At 39.4% G+C, this 27650-nt stretch overlaps 1 protein-coding gene across 2 annotated transcripts in view; it reads left to right on the forward strand.

The window, feature by feature from the left end:
- The window catches only part of LOC143034673 (small ribosomal subunit protein mS37), a 35354-nt gene extending 15520 nt beyond the window's left edge, over window positions 1-19834 (forward strand). For both annotated transcript variants that reach the window (XM_076201042.1, XM_076201041.1), the window contains exons 3-4: window positions 19384-19502; window positions 19665-19834. In XM_076201042.1, coding sequence (XP_076057157.1) covers window positions 19384-19502; window positions 19665-19781 — 236 coding nt within the window. In that variant the 3' untranslated portion in view covers window positions 19782-19834. The remainder of the gene's footprint in view (window positions 1-19383; window positions 19503-19664) is intronic.
- Window positions 19835-27650: the final 7816 nt, after the last annotated feature.

The raw sequence follows: 27650 nt of genomic DNA on the forward strand, positions 1-27650 counted from the left end.
TTATTATTGTAGCGAAAGAGCATGAATGAATATTGCATAGTGTGCCTGGATGGTTGGTATGGACGTGACGTGATTTGTAACGTGTGAGTGATGCGTGAGTCAGAGCGAAAGCAATGGGTAGCGAGGGTATGCGTGGGGGGACGCCAGGGGAGGGGGGGGCCTGCGTCGCCTGCCATACCTCGCAAAGCAGCAGAGTAAGCCAAGAACCGGTGTTGAACACACGTGTAAAATCCTCATATTCGTTAGCCAGAATAAAGTGAAGAAAGTGACGCTCCTGCCTTTCCCTAACCTGGACAATTGTAGGCGTGAGCTTCTGTTCATCACTCGTGACATAAATGGTCATGCCCACGTGAAGGAAAAATGTGAGTGAAATGAAAGAGAGTGAATAACGTAACATTATTGTTACAGATTCACTCTCTCTCGTCTCATTTCACTCACCTTTTTCCATTGCACATGGGCGTGATCATGGTGTCATGAGCGAAAGACAGAAGCTCACACCTACAATTGTCTGGGTCAGGGAAAGGCAGGAGTGTCACTTTCTTCACTTTATTGTAACTAACGAATATGAGGATTTTACACGTGTGTTCAGCACCGGTACTAGGCTTACTCTGCTGCTATGCGAGGTATGGCGGGTGACGCCGGGACCCCCCCCTGGCGTCCCCCATGCATACCATCGCTACCCATTGCTTTCGCTCCGACTCACGCATCACTCACATGTTACAAATCACGTCACGTCCATACCAACCATCCAGGCACACTATGCAACATTCATTCATGCTCTTTTGCCACATTATTATTATTATTTATTATTGTAATGACATTTTCTTTCTTTTTCATTATTTTATATGGTGTTTTATTATATTTATAATGCTTTATTTCACAGCTCTCGATATCACTATTAGCTGTCATTCCTAAACACATTATTATTATTATTATTATTTATTATTGTAATGACATTTTCTTTCTTTTTCATTATTTTATATGGTGTTGTATTATATTTGCAATGGTTTATTTCATAGCTCTTGATATCACTTTATATAAAAAGGTGAGTGAAATGAAAGAGAGTGTAGACCTCCTCCTCACTCTCACTGCTATACACAAGCATCCTTTTAGTTGGGGGAGCCATTATAAGCAATAATAAGGTCAGCGGATATGGTTAGATGGTACTTTTAACACTTTTTTGGGAGTGCGATAGGGTGCGTAACGTACCCTTCGAAAGCGAGGCTCACACTGACTGTGCTTGTCTGAGCGGCAGGCTACATAGCCAGGGGTTGGGGGGAGGGATGGGTCTACAACACTACCAATTTTCACAGGGATATCAGTTACAGCGCATTTGTGGTACGTCCGTGAACATCGTGTCACTCCGGTGGCTTATCGGTCTTCCCCGGTAAAGCCACTGCGGTGGTTTATCGGACTTTATGGGTTAAACACTGTTTTAGGTATCATCCTCTCTTACCTCTCTTACCCGCCTGGTAGGATTATCTCCTGTCAGCCAGTGGTCCTCGTTTCCTAATTTCTCTCCATCTTTCTCTATCTCTGTAGACTTCATTTTGCAGTATCTCTGTAAGGTCTTCTCCTCGAATCGCCAAAGCTTCCTTAACTCCTTCCATCCATCTTTTTCTAGGCCTGCCCACCGGTCTTCTACCTTCCGGCCGCATATGAAGTGCAGCCCTGGGCAGTCTCCCATCCTCCATCATCTGCACATGTCCATACCATCTCAGGCAATTTTCTTCTACATGTTCTAGTATATTCTTTACATTCAATTCTGCTCTTATGTCCATGTTTCTCAGTCGGTCCAGTCTAGACACTCTTTTGATTTTCCTAAGAACTTTCATTTCTGCAGCAACGATTTTACTCTTTTTTTTGCTTGTCATTGTCCATGTTTCTGATCCATAAAGCAAAATTGGTCTTACATTTTCTAGGGACATTGTGGTCTCTGAACAACACCGAAAGCATACCAAAGTTCTTATTAAGTTTATTAATTCTGTTATTTATTTCGATTTCCTGATTATTCTGTTCATTAACTTTCACCCCAAGATATTCAAATTCGCTTACTTGTTTCAACTGGGCCTCTCCTATTCTTATTTCTATGTTCCTCTCATTCATCATGATACTCATGACTTCCGTTTTATTAATGTTAATTTTCATACCATTATCATTCATAACTTTATTCCATCTTCCTGTCATCTCATGTAGTTCCTCTTCGCTGCTGCATATCACGGCAACATCATCTGCATATGCCAGCGTTATCGTGTTGTTGCCATGGTTTATTTCTTTCATACATCTGTCCATGAAAATTATGAACAGCAGTGGGGAAATCACTCCTCCTTGTCTTACCCGTCCTGACCTGGAACCATCCCTTAGCTTCACTTTATTTTCACATTTCCTATATATACTCTTAATTGCCCTTTTCAGGTTTGCTGTAACATCGTATTCTTGATGCTCCAGTGCTCTCCAGATTTCTTCCCTAGGTACCTTATCAAATGCTTTCTCCATATCTATGAAGATAACAAACTTGTCGATGTTCCACTCCCTGTTCTTTTCCAAAACCATTTTCAATGTAAAAATCATATCCACTGTGCTTCTTTGTGGTCTAAAACCATGCTGCCATTCCACAAATCTTTCCTCTACAGCCATTCTCAGTCTTCTCTCTATGACTCTCTCATATACTTTGCCCACATGCGATAGCAACGATATGCCTCTGTAATTATTGCAATTTGTGCGGTCATCTTTTTTTAAAATTGGGCATACAACCGCTTTACTCCAGTCATCTGGTATTTCAGCATTTTTCCACGCGACATTCATAATTCTGGTCAACCAGTTCGCACCCAACTCACCCATTGCTTTAATGAATTCTATATGTATCTCATCCTCACCACATGGTTTTCCATTTTTCATTCTTTGGATAGCCGCCTGAACCTCCGCAACTGTAATTTCATCATTTTCACCTTCTAATAACTCCATCTGATTTTCTTCCTGCATTTCCCTATTTTCTTGTCCAGCATTGAGTAGGTTCTCAAAATAATTTTTCCATCTTTCTGTAATTTGATTTGTTTCCACCAACATCACTCCATTTTCATCCTTTACTGCATAGGCACCTTTGTTTTTCTCTTTTCTATATTCTCTTTTCTATAGTTTCTTGCCATATTGTAGAGCAGCTTTCTTGTTCCTTCCATATCCTCTCTCAAATCATTACCGATTTTCTGCCAGACTTCTGCTTTTGATTCCTTTTTAACTCTATTACACTTATTCCCTGCTTCTACATAGTTTTCTCTGTTTTCAGCTGTTCTGTACTTCATTCATTTTCTGAATTTTTTTCATTTTTTCTTTAACTGCATCCGCCATCTCCTCTGTCCACCAGGGCATTCTTTTTTTCTTTGTTTTTCCCACATACTTCATTTCAAGCACCTCCTCTGCCACTTCCTTAACTACTGTTTTCATCTGCTCCCATTCCTCATTTATATTTTCTCCTGTTTGCAGGTTTGTTACCTTTCCTCTGATTTTTTCTTTAAAACTTTCTTTCTTTTCAGGATTCTTTAAGTCCTCCACCTTGAATCTCCTCCTTATTTTCCCTGGCACAACTCTCCACTTTCTCGCATTTATTTTTGCAACCAGTCTATGATCTAGTCTAGTGACACTGATGGTATAGCTTTAACATCATGAAAGATCTTTTTATTATTTGTAATGACAAGGTCAATTTGGGATTTGTCATTATAGCTTTGTAGGTTGTCGTTCCATCGATACCAAGTCCATTGGTGACTTGGTCTATGTTTATAGAAAGTGTTCATAATTGACAGATTATTCATAGTACAAAAGTCAATTACTCTTTCACCCTCACGATTTCGATTCCTTATTCCATGCGCTCCTATTATATTTTCTACACCTCCACGATCACTTCCAACATGACCATTCACATCTCCAATGACTACCATGTTTTCTGCATTACCTCTTTGATTGTATACTTCTTGTAGTTTCACATAAAATTCTTCCTTTTCTTCTGCTGTTCTTCCCCCTGCTGAGGAGCATAAACTTGTACAAATGTTATTCTAATGTCTTTTAATTTCACAGTCACTTTAATTATTCTTTCATTTACAAAAACAACATCCTCAACATAGTCCGCGATCCTTGGTGTCATCATTATCGCCACTCCATGCATTCTTTCATTTGGTATTCTGCTCCATATCAGTTGATAGTTGTCATGTATTGTTTTTCTGCCATTTCCCTCTCTCCTTGTTTCACACATTCCTAAAATATCTATTTTCCTATCTTTCATGATGGCAATAATCTCTTCTTCTTTATCTTTCAAAGCGCAGACGTTTATTGTTCCAATTCCAAGTTTCTTATCCTTTTTTGATCGCTGGGCTGTCAACTGGTTAATCCTTAGGGTCCAAGGCTCACTTTGCGTGTCTTGAGCAGTTAAATGAGTCTTAGTGGGTTGCTAGCCCTATCCTAAGTCTTTCGGGATCACTGATTAGTAACTTCCATATGACTATCGCCCTCCATACGGATTACAGGGTATTCTAGATATACCCCGGGCAGTCATTTTGGTCACTCAAGCTGCTGCACCTCTTCAAGGTTACATGATCCCTTGTCCTGGTAGGTCTAGACGCCAGAACAGCAGCGGTTAGGTATCATCAACTCTCTAAATACATTTCCATCATCAACTCTCTAAATATATTTCCATCATCAACTCTCTAAATACATTTCCACCATCAACTCTCCACTATGATTTTTACCTGGCACTTTAAAATTCCCAACCGCTCCATCTATTGGTTCATCCCCTACTCTACCATTGAGACATCCCAATACCACCTCATTGACATTCCTTCCAAAACACTATAAGCAATCATTTAAATCTATCCAAAAAGCCACCCTTTCCTCTACACTCTTCTCACTACCATGCCCATATATGTTTACAAAGACCCACATCTCCCCTTCCAAGTTCACCTTTATCCACATTAACAATGAAGATATTTCCTACCACTCCACCACATGCCTCCCTCTCTCCTCACCTACTAGTAGAGCCACCCCTTCCCTCCCTCATCCTCTCCTCATTCCTGACACCCTCTCCACTACACTTCCAAACAATTATAGGCTGCACAAATACAACACCTACAGACCATTTACACCATGAAACAAAAGTCCTCAAAGTCAAGGATGACCTCGACATGAGAGACACACAAACACTTGCCGCAGCCACCACAAACACATCACACCCGCTACACTACATAGCAGAACACCCACACACACCAAGAAACATGAAAACAACACCCAAAGACCTGTATCACACACAGATACTCTATTCTCTTCTTCCACAACCACCAAATACCAGCCTCCGGAAACATATTCATAATCATATCACTTACCGCTCCATTAACACACTGAAAGACAACACACTGCTGCATGCCAGACCCCCTGATATCCACCCTCTCTCCCACGAAAGGACAGATTCCACCTGGCCAGACTGCGGTGCGGCCACCACCCATCACTTATAAGCTACCAGAAGAGGCTGGATGACTGCATTGTGAACAGCTGCCCAGGATGTAACACTTCATCCCATACCATACAACACATAATGGAAGACTGCATTATACACAATCATGCACGCAAACAACACAACATACACTCTCTAAAGGATTTGTGGGAAAACCCAGTTTCGGCTGTGGCATTCCTTGGGGAGACGGGACTGCTCGGACAGACAGTCTAGGGAACGACAACAACAACAACAACAACTGCCAAGCTCAAAATCACCCCTCTCTTACAACTTGGTTTCACTTAATGCCAACACGTCCATCATCCTTCTCACAAACACACTGCCAATCTCTTTCCATTTACTTTTATCTGTATCACGCCCATGCACATTAAAAGATTTAAATCTTAGATTTATTGTTAGATATCTCCTTCCAGACCCTCTTATACCTTAACTTCTTGAAGAATAAGGTTACAGAGAGCAGGATATCTATTCCCATCACTGTCCCTATATTAGCCGTTTTTATGACCCACAGGGGAAACACTGGCAAAATTCTTTCTTCCCCTACTACAGGGTGCAGAGGCAAAAAATGGAAATATACGATATGGAAATATAGAAGTGGTACAATACAGTTTTAAGAGGGAACAGCATAACGGAGGGATGGTTGCAAGAAAAAGTATAATTTCTCTAGGAGTAGAAATTTTCTCTGACATAGACAAATTGATACATGTCTTTAGTCTTTAGGGGCATCCCATATAGTCCCTAAAGCATTGGCTACGTGCTACTGAGCAATTTATACTGCACAATAGTATGTGGCCAATACCCCAGTACATGGTAATCTGTACTATGTGCAGTTTCTATACTACACACTGTATTCTGTATTGCTGTTCTATATTCAATTGTAGAAATACTTCAGTCTATATACCAAGAGCTTTTCCCCCCTTATAAAGGAGATAGCCATGTCAAAGTCACGAACTATTGGCTGAACTTATAACTGGTACAGACTTGTTGACTTGGACAAGTAATGTCATTTTTGCCTTGAAAGGTGGTCTAAACTAGGTAGTAGCCTAAATGAGGTAATTGATTCAAGTTGTAGTTGGACTTGCTATTGAGGTCATTCATTTGTAATGCAGAATTACAATCTAACTTGTTGAATGTGTAAAGATCCACATTAACCCCTTCAATACGGGCCACATCGCACGCCTGGCAGCATTAGCTGCCAGACGTGCGATGTTGCGTCATAATACTCGCATTATAAAGAATAAAGTCACTGCACTATCGCTCGTTCTCTTTCACCCATGAATTTTAATAACCATAGAAAATATGATGAAGCCAGTTTACAGAGTATGTGGGTCACGCAGGTACAACTACAATAAATATAATCAAGACGCTGACGTCGGCATCCTCGTATACCCACTTGCTCCTCATGACGCCTATGTAGGCGTTACCGTATGGAAGAGGTTAAACATTACCCCTACAGTAACTATACAGGTAAACGTCGACTTACGATGGCATTAGGTTTCGATAGAGCCATCGTAAGACGATCTCATCGTAAGTCGATCCCCACTCTGTTCCGTGGTCACTGTACCTAGCCTACCTGTATATTAACCACCAGAGATACTGAATATAGCCTATTAAACATGTACAGTAGTTTATTTAATTATTTTTATCCTTTTTACCATATTCAAACACTATAATATGTATTTTCAGTACGGAACTTAAATCTCGCGGGCAGCAGCCAATGCCAGCCGTACGACGTGACGTAATAATACTCGCATCATAAAATATAGTCACCGCTTATATCGATCGTTCTCTCTTTCACCCGCGAATTTTGAAAACCACAGAGAATGAATCATTTGAGAGAATGTAAAAACACAGGGGCGACTACAATAAATATAATCAAGACGCCGATATGGCAGCGTCGCGAATCCACTTGCTCCTCATGACGCCTACGTGTGCGGCACCGTATGGAAGGGGTTAAATTATCATATCGTCGTCGTCGTCATCGTAAAGTCGAACAATCGTAAGTCGCGGCCATCGTAAGTCGACGTTTACCTGTAATGTAAAATTAAACTATGTTGTTACATGTATGATACATTAAATATATCTGATTGAATTGTTTACCATGTTCAAAATAAAGATTTGTTAGTGTACTAAGCAATGAAGTAAATACAAATACAGACGCTCCCCAACTTACATTTTAGTTACGTTCCGAACGGCCGAACGTAAGTTGAAAATGAACGTAAGTTGTTACTATACTATACATCCGTAAATTCTATTACCGTATCTTATAAAACACCCCTAAATCATTAATTATACCCATAACATTGTAAAATAATAACATTAATTTCAAATAAATCAAATTCAAGCAACATAAATTGAGATGGTGGAGGAGGAGGGGGAGGAGGAAAGGAGGATGAGGCAAGGCATGTTCAGTTTGTCATTTGTGCAATGTAAACAATGGACGCAGCGTCATGCGCAAGTATTGTTTGAACTACGGTGAGCGCGCTAAACTAAAAAATTCACTCAATTTTTTTTTTTTTTTTTTACAATTTTTTTTACAGTCAGTTCAAACGTAAAATCGAAAAAACGTAAAACGAATGAACGTAAATAGAGGAGCGTCTGTAATATATTAGAACTTAATATTCAGAAATTTCTTTGTAGTGTAGAATAAAAAAGGTTACCTTTGTGAGTTTGAAGTCTTTGTCTCATAAATACCATGGTTACGAAAACTACCATATTTTTCGGACTATAGCCCGCACCGTTATATGACCCGCACCCCCTTACACCTTAGTGAAATTCCACACAAGACCCGCACCGCTGTATGACCCGCAGTCATATGGCGTGCGCGGCAGTGCAGATCCGACGATGTATACTACCCATGCATGGGTGGCCACAGGCACAGCTCACGGCGGTTGTTGTTATGGCCGGCCGTTGACATGGTGATCAAAGTAATTTCAAAGCTGAGGCTTTTTCTAAATTTTCTGTTTCATCAATGCTTATGTGATTTATAAAAAGAGATATATGTTTTCCGATATTGGCAGGTTTCTTGGTGATATCTTGCTTTTCAGGATTCATCACACGTCAAAGGCCGACACGTATGTACACAACCTCACAATTTGGTTTCTGAAGCTGCCACTAGATGTAGTGGTAGCTTTGATGAAAGAGGGGTGATCTCGAAAGTGTGCAACTGATCTTACGATGCCTTTGGGATGGGTCGAAGACGCGGCATTGCGATTCATGATCATGATACCAGTATTCCTCCAGTCCTATTTATTTCTGATTGTGATGAAGATGAAGAATAACCAACAAATTACATTTCAATATATTTTATTACACTTATATATATATTACAAAGAACCTTAATAAATTTGTGTAAATAATGCCATAAAACCCTGTTTGATTGTTTACCGGTAATTGATCAATCAATTAGTTTATGAATGCCATACAAAGACTGGTAATTAATTATTAAACCAAACACTTTCCAATGGTTATTTTTCAATAGAATAGAACAATAATAGAGCACATTACTGAACTGTTATGAACAGAGTCAATGGAGCACATTGTTATTAGAAAAAAAACACAGTCAGTGATCACAGACGACAGTCAATGTTTATGAAGGCGTATCATCGCTCATGAAGCCATCAAATTCCTAATCCTCTGTATCGTCATGGAATAGGTTGTGGTATAAATCGGCCAATTCTGATGCAGTGACCTCATCCGTTTCCATTTCGGATTCGTCCGATTCCTTTTCCGAGTCGTAGCATGCATTGAACATTGCAGGATGGCACATTTCTGATTTACGGAAACCGTTTTGAATAGTCGATTCTTTAATTTTCTTCCATGCTTGAACGACCTACATGTAATGCACAAATTTAGCATTAAGGAATCAGGTACAGTTTGTAATTTGTAATTGCGAAAATGGCCGCTCGCTTGTTTTTGTTTGATCGCGACACTCGATGTTGGTGTTGGTACCAGTCACTGTTGTATTGTATGTTCATGCTGTTTAGTTAGGTCTGTTTTATTTGTGATAATGCCTTTATTAATAACAAGAGCATGTAAAGCGGGTAAGATACTGACAAATCCCACCTTCTTTTTGTCATTTGTCTCGATCGTACGCGCTGTATTATGACATTAATCAACTTTCATATGACGAACCCGGTCGGTCCCCCCGCAAATCCCCGATCCGAGAGGGCACCCAGCTAAACTAATCGTTCAATTTTTTTTTTTTTGACAGCGTAAGAGGGCAATTTCTAACCAGAATCCACAGATATCCCACAGCTTTATATCACCGCCACCCCCAAATTTTGGCCCCTTTCTGAGGCAAAAAGCCGCGGGTCATACACCGAAAAATATGGTAAACATTGCATAGCATCTGCATGAACAGAACTAACATTCTTATTGATGATACAGATAACTAATACAACTACTTTGGGTACCATCACCTCATATCTGAAAAGTAATCTTGCCAAGCCTAACCTTACCTTACCGTCGTGCCATATCCTCTTGGACTTGGGCAACTATGGAGTGCCACCGTTCATGGTCCCTAGTTACTTGTAACATCTGTGCTGGTTTGAGTTGTTTTCCTGTCGCCCTCATCAGCCTGTCCATATACTTCTCCCTCTGCTTTCCTCTCGCTCTCCTTCCCTCCACCATTCCCGTCATCACTACCTCTTCCAACCCTTCTCTCCTCATTATATGTCCTAAGAATCGCAACTGTCTTTTCCTTATTGTTGTCATCAATTCCCTATCTGTCTCCATTTCTCTCAATACAAGCCTAACCATGAGTCTACAAGACAAGGTGATGGATGGGCACATGTGAAGATGGCATTAGAGGAATTATTATGTATTAATTTTGACTTATGGTAGCTTATGAGGTCCTCATTGAAATGATACTTTTAGATGTCCACAGACACACAGTTAATGAATGAGAAAGTGGGAGATAAGGGGAGGAGGGAGAAAGAGATATGGCAGGAAGGGAGGGTAGACAGAGACAGAGATAGTGATATGGCGGGTGGTAAATAGAAAAATGGGGGGGCAGATGGAGAGAGAGAGACAGTAAAAGAGAAGTAAAGAAAGTGGGGGAGAGGAAGATAGATGGTGGAGTGGAGGGATAGAGAAAGATATACAGTAGCGAGCATAAGTTAAGGGACAGTAAAACACTCTCTGAATAAATCTTTATTGTAACTTAAGTATTTAATCAAGAGACCTGTAAACTGACACAGATTTACATACACTTCTAGTATGAATTCTGATGAAGTTTCAAAGCAATAGATAGACCGGTTAGTAAATAAGTAGAAGAATAGTATAACAGTTACATTTCCATGTAGTGCAAAAGTTAAGGGACACCATCAAAAAATATCAAGAGTATCAATAATTGGTGAACATACCCTTGTTCTGAATAACCTCATTGCATCGTTTACCACAGGAACCTATTAATGTTCTACAAAACTCCGGAGTCAACTTTTCCACTCTTCTTCCAAATATTCCCATAGTTTGTCCTGTTTTTCTGGATTTTTGGCTTGCGCACGTTCTCCAATGATCTTCCATACGTTTTCTATTGGATTAAGATCAGGGCTTTGGGCTGGCCAATTCATAACTGATATCCCCTCGTCCCTCAAGAATGTGGTAACGGACTTGGCTTTGTGGCAAGGAGCATTATCTTGCATGAAAATGGGTGGTTGTGCAGCTGCAGCTCGTAAACTTGGTAGCGCATACTGTCGAAGTAGCTCCTTGTATACAGCTGCATTTACTGTACCATACAGGCGAACAAGCGGTCCAGGCCCGGCAGCAGAAATGGCTCCCCACACCGTCACACTACCTCCTCCAAATTTCACTGTCTTTTTGACGCACTTTGGAGACAACCTTTCACCTAATTTGCGTCTGACATACTTTTTTCCATCAGACCCGATCACATTAAACTTGGATTCATCACTGAAATGAACTGTAGCCCACTGTGTGTCCGACCATACAACATGTTCTTGGGCAAACTGAAGACGTAGTTTTTTAATTTTCTTTGAAATCAAAGGCTTCTCAGCAGGAACACGTGCCAACAAACCAGCTTGCTTCAGTCGACGTGAAACCGTAAATCGAGACACTGTGCCACTGGAAGTTTCACCCATCTCGCGAGAAATTTCAGCTGCAGTCTTAAAACGGTCCTGTATGCTCTGTCTCACCATCATTCTGTCCTCTCTCGCATTGGTTTTTCGAGGTCTGCCGGTCTTTGGCAAAGTTTTAACGTTTCCTGACTGTTTGAATCTAGCTACAATGCGTTGCACGATACTGCGAGATCTCCCTATTGCACGTGAAATCTCTGAAAATGATAATTCATCTTTGTGTAAAGACACAATGCGGTTTCTCTCTGCTTCAGACACTTGTTGACGTTTTGCAGGCGCCATGATGAATTTTAAGGCGTTCCAATAATGTACAAGCTTAAGCTATAATTGGCTTGATGCAGAAAGTCTTATAAATACTTACAAATAAGAGCTAAATTGACATCAACAAGGTTTTTGGTTGCATTTTTTGATGTGTCCCTTAACTTTTGCACTACATGGAAATGTAACTGTTGTACTATTCTTCTGCTTATTTACTAACCGGTCTATCTATTGCTTTGAAACTTCATCAGAATTCATACTAGAAGTGTATGTAAATCTGTGTCAGTTTACAGGTCTCTTGATTAAATACTTAAGTTACAATAAAGATTTATTCAGAAAGTGTTTTACTGTCCCTTAACTTATGCTCGCTACTGTACATGGTGGGGTGGAGCAAGAGAGAGAGATACATGGTGGGGTAACAATAGAGGGAGAGAAGGAGAGAGATATGGTGGTGGGGGAATAGAAAAACAGAGAAGGGGGAAGGATAGAGATGCCGAAGTGGAACTGCAGTTATGACCGTGCCAGGAGGTACAGAGCTGAGTGGGAGAAAAAGTTTATGTGGGTGAAATATGCACCTGATGGCTCTGGTGAGGCATATTGTAGTAGTAGTAGTAGTATAGGTTTATTCAACAATATTAAATACAATTGGACATACATATATACATTTTTTACAAAATTGGTAGTTGAAAAGGGAGAGCGAGAAGCAAAGCTTATGGGGAGTTGTTCTCCCTTAAGGAAAAAAAATATTTTTATTTATTTATTTTTGTTACATGTTAGTATGGTACATACACATCTACACACATATATACACACATACATGCATACACATATATACACACACACACACAATGACATGCGACACGACGTCCGCTAACTCCGACCTCACGTAGAAATCGGGGGCACGAGCGAGCATCGCAACTTGTGGGGGTCAGGTGAGAGGTGAGAGGTCAGGTCGATTGTTGACGGGACGATAATTGCTTAATGCGCAGATCTGGGTCACCGTGACCTGCTGGAATAGAAAAAAAAAAGAGCGGCAGACTTGGGCAGTACATGACAGTTTCTCCATGAATACAACCATGAAATGGACCTGAAGTGTTCAATATACTAATACTTATAGATTAAAGAATTTTTTAAGTATCGTTTGAATGTTGATAAACATTTTGTCTTAGGTAAATCCTTTTCCAGTTTATTCCATGTGTTAACACCTATAATAGATAAGCATTGGCTTTTTTTGGTTGTTCTGTATTGAGTTTTAAAGAAGTCGTTTGTTTGCCTAGTCGCATAGCGAGTTTCGTAAGTTGAGTAAAATTTCAATATGTTTTGATTCATTTGTTTATTGTAGATTTGGTGCATAACAATGGCAGTTTTGTACTTTATTAAGTCATTGAATTTGAGTAGATTTAGTTTTTTAAATAAATTATTTGTATGTTCCGAACGACCTACATTGCAGATTATATGCAGTGCCTTTTTTTGAGAGGTAATTATGCGTTGAAGATTAGTTTGATAAGTATTACCCCAAATTTCTGAACAATAGTTTAAATATGGTAGTAGTAGACTACAATAAATGGTACGTAGGGTATTTTCATTGAGGATATTTCTCATTTTATGCATAATTCCTAAAGTTTTGGATATCTTATTTATCACGTGATTTATATGATGTTTCCAATTAAGTTGATCGTCTAAATACATGCCTAGGAATTTACTGACGGACGCTTTTTCAATAATTTCGTTGTTTATTTTGATCGGCTTAGTACTTTCATTATTCTTGTAGAAAAGCAGGTAGTTAGTTTTTTATACGTTTAAGGATAGCTTATTGGCTGAAAACCAGTTGGATAGTTGACATAATCCTTCATTAATTGTCTTGATCAGTTTGTCGGAATTTGTATCGGAGCATAGAATGGTGGTATCGTCGGCGAACAGTATAAATTTCATAAGGTTGGATACATTTGTAATGTCATTAATGTATAGTAAGAATAGTTTGGGTCCTAGAACTGAACCTTGAGGTACTCCGCATGTAACTGGTAGAATGTGTGATCTTTCTTCCTCAATGGCCACATATTGTTTCCTGTTTTTTAGATAACTTTTTAGCCAGTCATTAACTTTACTCTTAGCCCATAGTATTCGGCCTTTCGAATTAGGATTTCATGATTTACTGTGTCAAATGCCTTTTTAAGATCAATAAATATGCTGGCTGTCTTTTTCTTTTGTTCTATATTATTAGTTATCTCTTCAATTAATTCCATTACTGCTGTAGACGTTGAAAGATTTCGTTGAAATCCATATTGACTATGGTAATTGACGTCATTTTTTTTTTTAGAAATGAGTCAAGGCGAATTGTGAATAACTTTGCAAGAATTTTGGAAAACTGTGGTAATAGTGAAATTGGTCTATAGTTATTATAACTTGATTTGTCGGCTGATTTGAATATTGGTATTACTTTTGCTATTTTCATTGCATCTGGAAATATCCCTTGTTCAAATGATATATTGCATATTGTCAGAAAATGATCTTTGATGATAGACATAATTTGTTTTATGAGGTTCATGTTGATTCCTGTGCAATCGAGTGATTTCTTGTTCTGCATTGACTTTACTGTGTTCATAAGTTCGTTTTCCGTGACGGGTTTTAAAAACATAGTGTTATTTATTCGGTGTTTCAAAAAATTGATGTGTTGTCTTTATTTGTTTCGCGAGGTTAAGTCCTACATGGGAGAAATTCATTAAATTCGTTTGCCACTTCTTTTTTAGTTTTTCCTTTTTTAATACTGTCTATGAATTCATTGGTGTTATTAATTTTGTGCCTAGTTAAGTTGTTTATTACTTCCCATGTCTTTTTTATATTACCTTTATAACCTTCAAGCAGTGTGTCAGTATTTTTTTCACAGTTGCGTAAAATTGTTGTAAGTTTGTTTTTGTACACTTTGTATTTGTTTTCGTCTGTCAAGGACTTGCTTTGAATAGATTTCTTGTAAAGTTGGTTTTTCTTTCGACACGCGTTCTTAAGACCGTTTGTAAACCATGGTTTTGAGTTTACGTTACGTGGTTTTATTTCTACTTCTCTCTCTGGGCAGCATTTGTTTACATTACTCATGATAATGCTTACAAATTCGTTATATGATAGATTGGCATTTTCTGACTCGTAAACCTGATCCCAATTTTCTTCTTTTAAGCATTGATTTAATTTTGCAATATATTTTTCGTCAATTTTACGTTTAAGTACAATTCTGGGTTTTGTTATGCAGTGCATTTCTTTTGGACTGATAGTGAATACCGGTAGATGGTCACTTATATCACTTATGAAGATACCACTATGAATCTCGGAGTTTACAATATTGGTGAAAATGTTATCTATCAATGTTTCACTTGTATTTGTTATTCGGGTTGGTTTATTTATCAAAGGATATATACCTAAAGAGAAAATCATATCTGTAAAGTGTCTTGTTTGTTCATGAGTCTCATACCTAAGTAAATCTATGTTGAAGTCACCTCAGAGATATAGATTTTTATTTCTAAATGGAGTTATGATTTCTTCAAGCATATTTGTGAACTCATTGATGTTTGTGCCTGGCTTTCTGTAAATACTTGTTATGACGGATTTTTTTTTTTTTTTACTGAAAATCTCAACAGCTACGCAATCAAATAGGTTTTCATACGAATTAGTGGATTGATTTATTAGTTTGCATGAAATTGATTTTTTTATGAAGATAGAGACTCCGCCGCCTTTTTGGATCTGTCTATTAGCACTGTAGGGAGTATAGTCTTGTAAGAAGTTTACTAGACATCCTGGGTCAATCCATGTTTCGCTTATCACTATAACGTCAAAGCTTTTATTGAGTAACTTGAGATAACAGTCAATTTTCTGATAATTGGCGTTTAGGCTCCTTGCATTGATGTGAATTAGTGTGAAACCATAAATATCACGAAATACCGTGTCAAATTGTGTATCACTATAGTAATCGCTGTCTTTTGTTAGTTTTGAGTAAACATTTAATTCGGGGTCAATTTGGGTATTATTGTGATTAAATATCGAAAATTCCTTTTCTGATATTTTGTCCATTTCTTTATACTTCTTAATGGCGGTATATACATCCGGGTTTTTTGATGCGAGATTTGGTGCGGAAAACAAAAAGTTAATTTCTGTGTTTGAGATGGCATGATAGGGAAATGTTTTTGAGCAGTCTGGGCAGAACCAGTTTTTGAAAATATTGGGGTTATTTTTGGCAGTATTTACGGGTATATTTGCACACATGAAATTATATAAATGTTTGCATAATGTACATTTGAGGTGATTGGTAGGGACAAGGGTATGGCATGAAGAACAGTTTTTTGATATGTTTGTTTTAGTTTTTGTGTTGTAGTGTTCATGGTTATGTTTGCGTTAGAAGATTAAGGAATGTGAACTTTTGAAATTCAACTAATTGTTCAAGATTACTTACTTGATGTACTTTTTCATCCTTGCACTTGATATACACCTTGCAGGATAGAGAAAAAGAAATATGGCAGTCAGGGAGTAATAGAGATAGACATGATAGGGGAGAGAGGTGTGACAGATAGAGAAAGCATCCTTGCACTTGATGTACACCTTGCAGGATAGAGAAAAAGAAATATGGCAGTCAGGGAGGAATAGAGATAGACATGATAGGGGAGAGAGGTGTGACAGATAGAGAAAGCAAGAGAAATATGGTGGGGAGTGGCAGGGATACAGAAAGAGTGAGAGGGAGAGATAACGAGGAAGAGAAAGAAGGAGGAGGGATAGCGGAGAGAGAAATATGGTGGGGAAGTGATAGAAATAGGGAAATAAGGTGGGGAGGGAGAGATATATGGTGAGAGGAGAGAGAGATATGGTGGGAAGAGGGGGAGAGAGAATATATATATATATATATATATATATATATTTATACAATACCGGACAAAAGTGATGGCCGGGTGGGGCAGGAGGACAAGAATTTTACCTGTTTTATAACCATACCCATAGGAGATAGTATTAAAGTCAGACAAAAGTGATGGCTGGGCTGTATATAATGTAGGATAGTCTGAGTCATGTGGCAGCTTAAAATGGCAGTGAGTGGGGATCTTGCTGTTGTGGGAAGAAGATTGCTGTGGTGAGTGCTCGTAGAATTTTCTCTCTGACGTGTCGCATACCCATAGGAGATAGTATTAAATTCAGACAAAAGTGATGGCTGGGCTGTGTATAATGTAGGATAGTCTGAGTCATGTGGCAGCATAGAATGGCAGTGAGTGTGGATCTTGCTGTTGTGGGAAGAAGATTGCTGCGGTAAGTGCTCGTAGAATTTTCTCTCTGACGTGTCGCAATTTTACCACTCCAGGCCCTATGATCCTAATATGGTCTCTAGGAGGGAATATTCACATGAAACAGTTGCTCATATAATTGCTTTAAAGGAATCTGGCCTGCAAACCAAGCAAATAGTGCAGCAAATTGGTGCCAGTGAGAGAACAGTGTGCTGGTAGGTTGGCAGATTTTATGAGGAGGGAGGGAACAACCTGCCATCTTCAAAACCAAGGTTTGCTAAGCCTAAGAAGACTTCAGGTCAGGCCCACAATATTTTGAAACGTACTTTGGAGTCTAAGAACCACAGCCAAGAAAATCAAGCAGGACAACCCAGATGTGTTTGGTGGTGTCTCTGTGAGGACAGTACTCCGCCACATCAAGGACCTGAATTACAAGAGGTGCCACCCTGTGAAGAAACCCATCACTGGCACCAATTTTCTGCACTATTTGCTTGGTTTGCAGCCCAGATTCCTTTAAAGCAATGATCTGAGCAATTGCTTCACGTGAATATTCCCTCTTAGAGGTCATATTAGGGTTGTAGTGCCTGGAGTGGTAAAAATGCAACATGTCATAGAGAGAATTCTATGAGCACTCACCACAGCAATCCTCTTCCCATAACAGGTAGATGCACACTAATCACCATTTTGTGCTGCCATGTGACTCAGACTATCCTACATTACAGCCTGGCCATCACTTTTGTCTGAATTCAATACTATCTCCTACAGGTATGGTTATAAAACGGGCAAAATTCTTGTCCTCTCGCCCCACCCGGCCATTACTTTTGTCTGGCACTATATACAGGCAGTTGTTGACGTACGACCTATGGGACTTTACGACCACGAGATAGTGCAATAATATTTAACATTTAATAGAGTAATAGAATTGCAATGTTATGCCTGGCAGTGCAGTACAATTACTCTGCACGCTGTGAGACGCGAGTACAATAGTTTTGGTAGGCTGCTGGCAGCGTCGGCATCCCAGCCAATATATATATGTATATATATATATATATATATATATATATATATATATATATATATTTATGGTGGAGAAGGCAAGAGAGATGGTTCATCTCTTCAACAACCTTATTCACTTTATCATCCCACCACTTACTACCCTTCCTTTTATTCCCTCTTATCATCATTGTTCCACACACTGTCTTTGCACACCTTGTTACTTCCTCCTTGAAACACCCCCATTCCTCTTCTACCCCTACCTCTGCCCTATCCTTCACTACCTCTCACACTTCTGTCAGTTTCTTATATTACTGCTTAGTGATTAGTAAAAGAGGTGTGGAAGGCAGAGGTGGATAGAGTGAACATGAGGAGGCAACAGAGGATGAGATGGATGGATGGGGTGAAAGGGGTGTTGAGCAGGAGAGGGATGTCTGTTGAGCAAGGGAGAAGGTGGGAGATAGAAGTGAGTAGAGAATGGCTGTGTGTAGATGATACTATGATGCAAGGGAGTGGGTGGAGGATGGGGTGTTAGGTAGTGGTTATGTGTAAATGATATTTTGATGCAGCCCAAAGGGATTTATCTACATCTGGTATTTTTCTGCATGAGGGGGTGGAGAAGGGGTTGCCAATTAGTGAAGTGGCCTTGCTGTGGATGTGCATTGTCTTGTTATATTGCGTTTGACCCAGGGAAGTGGGTCGGATATAGGGATGACCCATCATCCATGAAGAGTCAAGATGAGAGGGAGGAAAGGGTAGTAAATGGGAGATTGGAATAGGTGAGGATGAAATGGATGGGGGTGGGTATATGCCTTTTGAAATTGGCTACTTCCATGATAAGGGGGAAAAGGCTCATGGTATGCAGATAGATTCATCTCTTTTACTGTGTAGTGTATGGATAAAAATTGGGTTATATTAAAGGTCACTAAGTTCATTTCTGTTTGTTTCATGTAATCTCACTATGAAAAAAATAAGGCCTAGACACTAGAAATGTTGTATTTTGTACTACACAGGCCTACACTTGCCATTTCTAACAGTAATACAAAATCTCTACTGAATGGCCCATGGGCTGATTTGGTGGCTGTGGCTAGTTATCTAGGGGTTGCAGGTTTCTTGCAAGAGATATTGGGTAATAGATTGATTGAAAAGTATACATGTGAGATCTGATCTTGAATTGCTCTGTAACATAGGAATGTTAATACATGAAGGTGATGAGTTGTCTTATTGAATTATCTTAACTTTTCTAGTGTTTGTTTTGGTTACTTTGAATTAATTGTATATTTTCTTGATTTCACAGATGTGGCATGTTTACATGAAATGAGTTTACTGTTTGCTTGCTTCAAGAAGAATGATTTTAAAGAGTCAAAGTGTCCCCAGGAAATTGAATCATTTCAAAAGTGTCACATTAGATTTATGGTAGGTTTAAATGGACATATATTGCAATTTTATATTTGGTTATAATGTTAAGTTTTTGCAGTTCCAGTGTCATTCTTTGATTTATTTCCTAAATCTATTTTTATATAACATATAACACTCATTTATTGATAATAAGTTTGATAGATGTTTTCTTGGCTGCAGGAAATGGAAAGAACACGATCTTTACAAGAGAGAGAGGGAGTTTTAATACCTGGTGCAAAACAGATGTCCCATAAACAGATTAATATATTGCTAAGGAAGTATCCACAGCCTAAATAATATTGATCACAAATTTTAAATGTATATAATGTACAATATAGGAAAATGTTTCATTGAGCTTTTTCTTAACCTTTAGTGTAAGGTATGTTGGATGCAATTTTTGAGTGGATAAGGGGCTGTTTTCCATGTAATGAAGTGAAGGGTGTTATGTATATCTATGTACAAAAGGCTTCTTTCCCCCTATAAGGTGGCCAACTTGCTACCATCCTCTCCTCTTGTACAACTCATCACTTTACTTTTAGCCATATTCACCCTCAACTTTATAGCACATACCTTCCCAGACTCTATCACTAACTGGCTTAATCCCTTTTATGACCTTGCCACAAGCATAGTGTCATCCCCAAGTAACAACTGACTTACATCTCACTTCTCTCCATCTTCAGTCCCCTGCCCATTACCCTCATACTCCCATAGCACCCTATCAATGTACACGGTGAACAGCCATGGTGACATGACAGCCCTGATGCAGCCCCACCTTAGCCTCAAATCACTCACTCTTTTCATTTCCACTATTGACACAGGCTCTACTACTTGCATAAAAATTCTAGACTGCCCTTAATGGCTTTCCCCCAGTCCCACATATCTGCAAAACCTCCCACAGTACCTGCCTGTCTACCATATCATAAAACTTCATATCCATGCAGACCCCCAAAAAATCCTTACCTTTTACCAAAGCCGCCTCACAGATCTGCCTTACCACAAAAATCTGATACACACATCCTCTACCTTTCCTAAACCCACACTGCTTCTCACCAATAGCTCCCTCTGTTCCTTCCCTTATCATCTCAATTAAAACCATCCCCTAAGCCATTCCAACAACACACAACAAACTAATCCCTCTAAAACTACTACAATCACATTTTAATATCTTCCATTTTCCTCTCCCATCACTGTCATTTTCTAAGTGCCTCCCACTGCCACCATCAATCACTCCCCTGAGAACGTGGACATCCAGAACTCTTATTTTAAATGTCACTACGTAGTCCACTAATGCTTTATGAACCACCCATCCACCACCCTTTCCCATATATACTTATGCTTGACCTTCTTAAACATTGTTAGTTTTTGTCAACTCTAAATGCATCTCTACCATCAGCTCTCCACTATGATTTTTACATGGCTCTCCAAACTTCCCAAACACTCCATCTGTTCATACATCCCTGAATCTAACATTGAGATCTTACACTACTACAACATTGACATTCTTCCTAAAACCCTCTCAACTCTCATTTAAATCTGTCTAAGAACCTTTCCTCTAGTCTTCTCACTACCAGGCCCATATGTGTTCACAAAGACCCACATCTCCCATCCCAGTTTCACCTTCCACATTAATTTTGAAGATACTTGCACTCCACCACAGAAGCAGTGTCGCAAGACACAGCACATCCACAGCAAGTCCACTTCATTCAATCGGCAACCCCCCACCCCACCCCACCCCGTCCCATCATGCAAAAAAGGAGAAAATGTTGAAAAATCCCTTTGGGCTGCATGAATTTTTTCTCACGAATACTGCCTCACCCTCCATCCCCCACTCATTCCACCTCGTGCATCACAACATTGTCTGTATACAACCATTCTCCATTCACCCCTATCATCTGTCCTCTCCAGTCCTTTCTCAACTCAACTGCCCTCTTTCCCAAAGCCCCTTATACCCCATCCACCCATTTCATCCAAGGTCGCCCCCTCATGTTCACTCTTTCCACATCTGCCTTCCACACCTCTTTTACTAGTCTTTCTTCACTCATTCTTTCCATGTGTCCAAACTATCCCAGTACTCTTTCATCAACCCTATCTCTTCCTCACCTTCTCTTTTCTCAATCTATCCATCCTAGTAACCCCTATCATACTTCTCAGACACCTCATCTCAAACACATTAAAACTCCTCCTCTCTTCATTTCTTACTTTCCATGTTTCTGCCCCATACAGTGCTGTTGGCATAATCACTCGTTCATACAATCTCCTCTTAGCATCCATTCCCAAATGTCTCTTTCTTTTTACACTTTTTAATCCACCAAGGCATTTACTTGCTTCTCTCAATCTACATTCTACCTCCACCCCCACTCCTCCCTTTCCTGCCAAGTATCTAAAACTATCCAGTTCCTCCAGTTTCTCTCCCTTAATACTCACTTCCAGTCTACTGCCTCTTTCTCCCCTTGTACATCTCATCACCTTACCCTACATTCATGTTCAACTTCCTTCTTTCACACACTTTCCCAAACTCTGTCACTAACTTCCTCAATCCCTCTGATCCTGCTACAAGTGCACTGTCGTCTCCAAACAACAGCTGGCTTATTTTCATCTTTTCTCCATTTTCTTTAACCGTCTCCAATCCCTGACCCACCACCCTTGTATTTACCTCTTGCACCACCCAATCCATGTATAAATTGAACAGCCAGGGTGACAACACATCCCTGACAAAGTCCCACCTTTACCTCAAACCACTTACTCTCTCCATTCCTAATCCTGACACATGCTCTACTACTCTTGTAAAACTCTTGGCAGCTCCTAACAGCTTTCCTCTTATCCCATATATCTGTAATACCTCCCACAGTACCTCCCTGTCTACTCTGTCATGAGCCTTTTCTAAATTCATAAAAGCCCAAAAAATATCCTTACCTTTTCCTATAGCTTTCTCACATATCTGTCATACCACAAAAATCTGATCTACACAACCTCTACCCGTCCTAAACCCACACTGTTCCTTACCAATTACTCCCTCTGTTCCTCTCTTACTCCTCTCAATCAAGACACTCCCATAAGCCTTCCCAACTACACTTAAAAAGCTAATCCCTCTGAAACTACTACACCCACATTTACCCCCTTTTCCATTAGTTGGGTGCATCTAATGACTATGAAAGTTATGTATCAATACAGAGAGATTTAAAAAAGACAACAAGAAAAAGAAAACGACAATACGAAATTAACATCGCTGATAAATCCAGAGAGAATCCCAAAGAATTCTATAGTTACATTAGAGATAAAAAGGTTGTTAGGAATCTCATTGGTACACTATTATCTGCTGACGGTCACTTTGAATATTCAAATGAAGGAATGTGTAATATCTTAAGCAATTATTTTAGCTCGGTATTCGTAAACGAAACACCTCAAAGTGAATTCCAAACTGAAACCTGTGAAAAGTCTAGGGTAAACTTACTACGGTAAATATAACAAAAGAAAAAATTAAAAGGTGTATAGATAAACTTAAAGTTAATAAAACACCAGGGCCTGATGGTTGGCATCCAAGAATCTTAAAGGAAATGAAAAAAGATTGTTGTTCCATTAGAAATTATTTTCAAGAAATCCATCATATCCGGAGATGTTCCAAGAGAATGGAAGCTAGCTAATGTTACTCCCATATTCAAAAAAGGTGACAAAAAGAAGCCAAATAACTATAGGTTTATAAGTTTGACTTCAATTGTAGGAAAAATAATGGAAACTATCATCAGAGATGCTATCGAACATCATTTAGAAAGTAACCGTTTGATAAATGATAGCCAGCATGGTTTCAGACAGAAACGTTCTTGCGTGACTAACTTACTCGAATTCTACAACACAGTTATCTCGAATTATGACAAAAGAAACAATATAGATTTAATATATCTTGACTTTGCAAAAGCTTTTGATACCGTCCCACACGAAAGACTACTTACTAAATTAGCTCTACACGGAATAAGTGGTAGCCTATTAGGTTGGACTAGTAATTGGTTGAATGGTCGAAAACAGAGAGTTGTTTTAAATGGAAAAACTTCTGGATGGAAAAGTGTTGCAAGTGGAGTTCCTCAGGGTTCCATTCTTGGGCCACTAATATTCATAGTATATATAAATGATATAGACCATGGACTAAAATATACGGTTTCCAAATTTGCTGATGATACAAAACTGTGCGGAGTGGCAAATGATCACTCAAACCAATTAGATATTCAAGAAGATTTAGATAAATTACAGCAATGGTCTGAAAAGTGGCTAATGAAATTTAACACAAGTAAATGCAAGGTAATGCACATAGGTAAAAATAACAGTAAGTATGATTACAAGTTATTTGGAAATTCGTTAACAAAAGTGGATAGTGAAAAAGGGCTCGGCGTAATTATCAGTAACAACCTCAAATCATCCAAGCAGTGTATTTCAGCCTCTGAGAAAGCAAATAAGATTCTAGGACTGATTGCGCGATCTTTTGATTTCAAAAGTCCATCACTCATTAACAAGCTATATAAATCATTAGTTTGTCCACATTTGGAATATGCTGTTTCTGTATGGTCACCGAATCTCATTAAAGACATTGACAGACTGGAAAAAGTACAACGGCGAGCCACAAAACTGATTCCAAATATCAAAAATAAATCATACGAAAATTGACTAAAACATATGAATCTGTTTTCCCTAAAAAAGCGTAGACTCAGAGGTGACTTGATACAGGTCTTTAAGATTCTAAAGGGAATTGACAACATCAAAATGACCAAATTTTCACATTGAATGAGAATCAGACAAGATCAAACTGTCCGGAAATAGATTCAATTTGGAAGTAGGTAGAAACAACTTTGCCAACCGTGTATTTAATGAATGGAATAAACTTCTTGCACAGGTAGTACAATGTAGTTCAGTTCGAAGCTTTAAGAATCATTTAGATAAACACCTAAGCAAGATGCTGTAATGATTGTAATTTATTTTATATTACAGGTACTCCTTGTTTAACGACGACAATTGGGACCAGCGCGCCGTCGTTAACCGAATTGGTCGTTAAGCGAAAGTGTATACATATACGTACATGTACTGTATGTACAATGTCCAGCAATGCATGTATCTTTATTTTCGTGTATTTTCCCTCTTTTATACAGTACATTAAAGCTTTATTTACTGTTTATTTACGGTGGTTAGGTTCCTGAAATTACTGTATATGACCAATTCCGAGTATGCTGACATTCCATATTGAATACCAGGGTATTTTTTAGTTTCGACCATGGGCGCAATATAGCAATAGAAATTTAATTATTAATCTTGTAAATTAAAATGTATCAACGTAATATGCAATTTTGTGGGTGGAAATGAAAGTAAAAAATGCCATGCTACAAGAAAATATGCTAATGAACGAAGTCGTCTGCCAATGTCTCTCACGACGACGACAACGAGGACGAGCCGGATGACATTTAATTTGCAGGTAATGATTTATCAAACACAGGTTAGGTTAGTTTAGTTTAGGTTAGATGAATTTATCATCCTTTCATTTCTTCGACATCTGCATCTATCATAACAAACATGGTGTACCATTCGTCCGACATGACTTCGTTATTTACAAAATTTGTTTTAGCACCTTTTTTTTCCGCTCACAAAATTGCATATAAGGAAGCAAATGAAACTGCCCTTATATGGACACGGTTCTGGTGCGACAAGATATGATGATGATTTACAAAATTAATAATTAATTTTCTATTGCTATATTGCGCCCTTGGTCGAAACTAAAAGATTACCATACATACATACATATACCAAGGCTTTTTCCCCCTTCCAAGGGAGGTAGCCAAAAAGGGAAAGGCATAAAAACACTCCCACCCATTTCATCCCTAAATACACTCCACACCCCTCCCACCCTTCCTCTCATCTGAGCACCTCCTGGATGACGGGTCATCCCTGAACCCTGCCCACCGCCCTGGGTCAGAAGCAGTGTCGCAAGACACAGTACATCCACAGCAAGGCCGCTTCATTTAATCGGCGACCCCCCCTCTCCGTCCCCCTTTGCATATAAGGCGAGGACGGGGAGAAATCCCTTCGGGCTGCGTCAAAATTTACTCACACATACTACCCCACCCCCCACCCCCCCCGCCCATTCCTCCTCATGCAGTCACAACATCATCCATATACAACCATTCTCCACTCACCTCTGACTTCCGTCCTCTCCCTTCCTTCCTCAACAGACATTCCCCTCTTCCCCAAAGCCCCCTTCACCCCATCCATCCACCTCATCCTAGGACGTCCCCTCATGTTCACTCCCTCCACATCTGCCTTCCATACCTCTTTTACTAGTCTTTCTTCACTCATTCTTTCCATGTGTCCAAACCATCCTAATATTCTTTCATCAACCCTATCTCCCAAATCCTTTTTCACCCCTGTTCTCCTCCTCACCTCCTCATTTCTCACTCTATCTAGCCTAGTAACCCCCACCATACTTCTCAGACACCTCATCTCAAACACATTCAAACTCCTTCTCTCTTCTTCTCTTATGTTCCACGTTTCTGCGCCATACAGTGCTGTTGGCACAATCACTCCTTCATATAGTCTCCTCTTCGCATCCATTCCCAAATGTCTATTTCTCATTACACTCTTTAAACCACCAAGGCATTTACTCGCTTCTCTCAATCTACATTCTACCTCCACCTTCACTCCACCTTTTCCTGCTACACTTGCACCCAAGTATCTAAAACTATCCACTTCCTCCAGTCGCTCTCCCTTAATGTTCACTTCCAGTCTACTGCCACTTTCACCCCTTGTACATCTCATCACCTTACTTTTACCCACATTTATCTTTAGCTTTCTTCTATCACATACTCTCCCAAACTTCCCAAACTCTGCCACCAGCTTCCTCAATCCCTCCTCTGACCCTGCCACAAGCGCAGTGTCGTCCGCAAACAACAGCTGGCTCACCTCCCACTTTTCTCCATTTTCTTTAACCATCTCCAATCCCTGACTCACTACCCTAGCATTCACCTCTCGCACCACCCCATCCATGTATAAGTTGAACAGCCAGGGCGACATAACGCATCCTTGACGAAGTCCCACCTTTACTTCAAACCACTCACTCTCTCCATTTCTAATCCTAACACATGCTCTACTACTCACATAAAAACTCTTAACAGCTCCCAAAAGCTTTCCTCCTATCCCATAAATCTGCATAACCTCCCACAGTGCCTTTCTGTCTACCCTATCATAAGCCTTTTCCAGATCCATAAAAGCCCAAAAAACATCCTTCCCCTTTCCTATAGCTTTCTCACATATCTGTCTTACCACAAAGATCTGATCTACACAACCTCTACCCGTCCTAAATCCACACTGTTCCTCACCAATTACTCCTTCTGTTCCTCTCCTAATCCTCTCAATTAAGATTCTCCCATAAGCCTTCCCTACTACACTCAACAGGCTAATCCCTCTGAAATTACTACATTCACACTTGTCCCCTTTTCCCTTGTAAAGAGGAACTATACAGGCACTACTCCAGTCCTCCGGTACTCTACCCTCTCTCCAGCAAACATTAAATAACCTCACCAACCAGTCCACCATCACTGAACCTCCCTTTTTCAGACATTCTGCATGACATCCATCCAGACCAGGTGCCTTACCTGCTTTCATCATCGTTACAACTGTACCCCAGGTAGTTTTTTCAGCTTGCAGGATGGTAATGTAGACCTAAGCTTCAGAACACTTTACCTCACAGGTAATATCCACTGTACAAGTTAATTTATAACATCATACAAATTTGCCTCGGCCAACTTAATTATCGTACACGACGTCGTAACTTTGGGAGATTTACGTTAAACGAATGTCATAAAGCCCGTCGTTACTCCGAGTTGTCGTTAACCGAGTAGGTCGTTAAACGAAGAGTACCTGTATTTGTTTTTATTTTGTTATCATTTGTCTTTTTGATTTTCATTTATTATTAGTTGTATGTCAATTTATTATTATTTACTATTTACCTGTTTGTTTATTATTTAACTATACCTATGCATTTATTTATGTATTTTATTTGTTATTTACATTATTATAGTTTTTATTTATTATTTTATTATTATGATTTTTTTTTCCGCATCTGACCTAGATATGGACCAAAAGGTCTCCTGTCGGCATGCTCCGCCTTTGTAATCCTTTGTAAAAGTGGAACTA

The sequence above is a fragment of the Oratosquilla oratoria genome, chromosome 17 (assembly GCF_046742065.1).
Source record: "Oratosquilla oratoria isolate Oo_2021 chromosome 17, ASM4674206v1, whole genome shotgun sequence".
NCBI lineage: Eukaryota > Metazoa > Arthropoda > Malacostraca > Stomatopoda > Squillidae > Oratosquilla > Oratosquilla oratoria.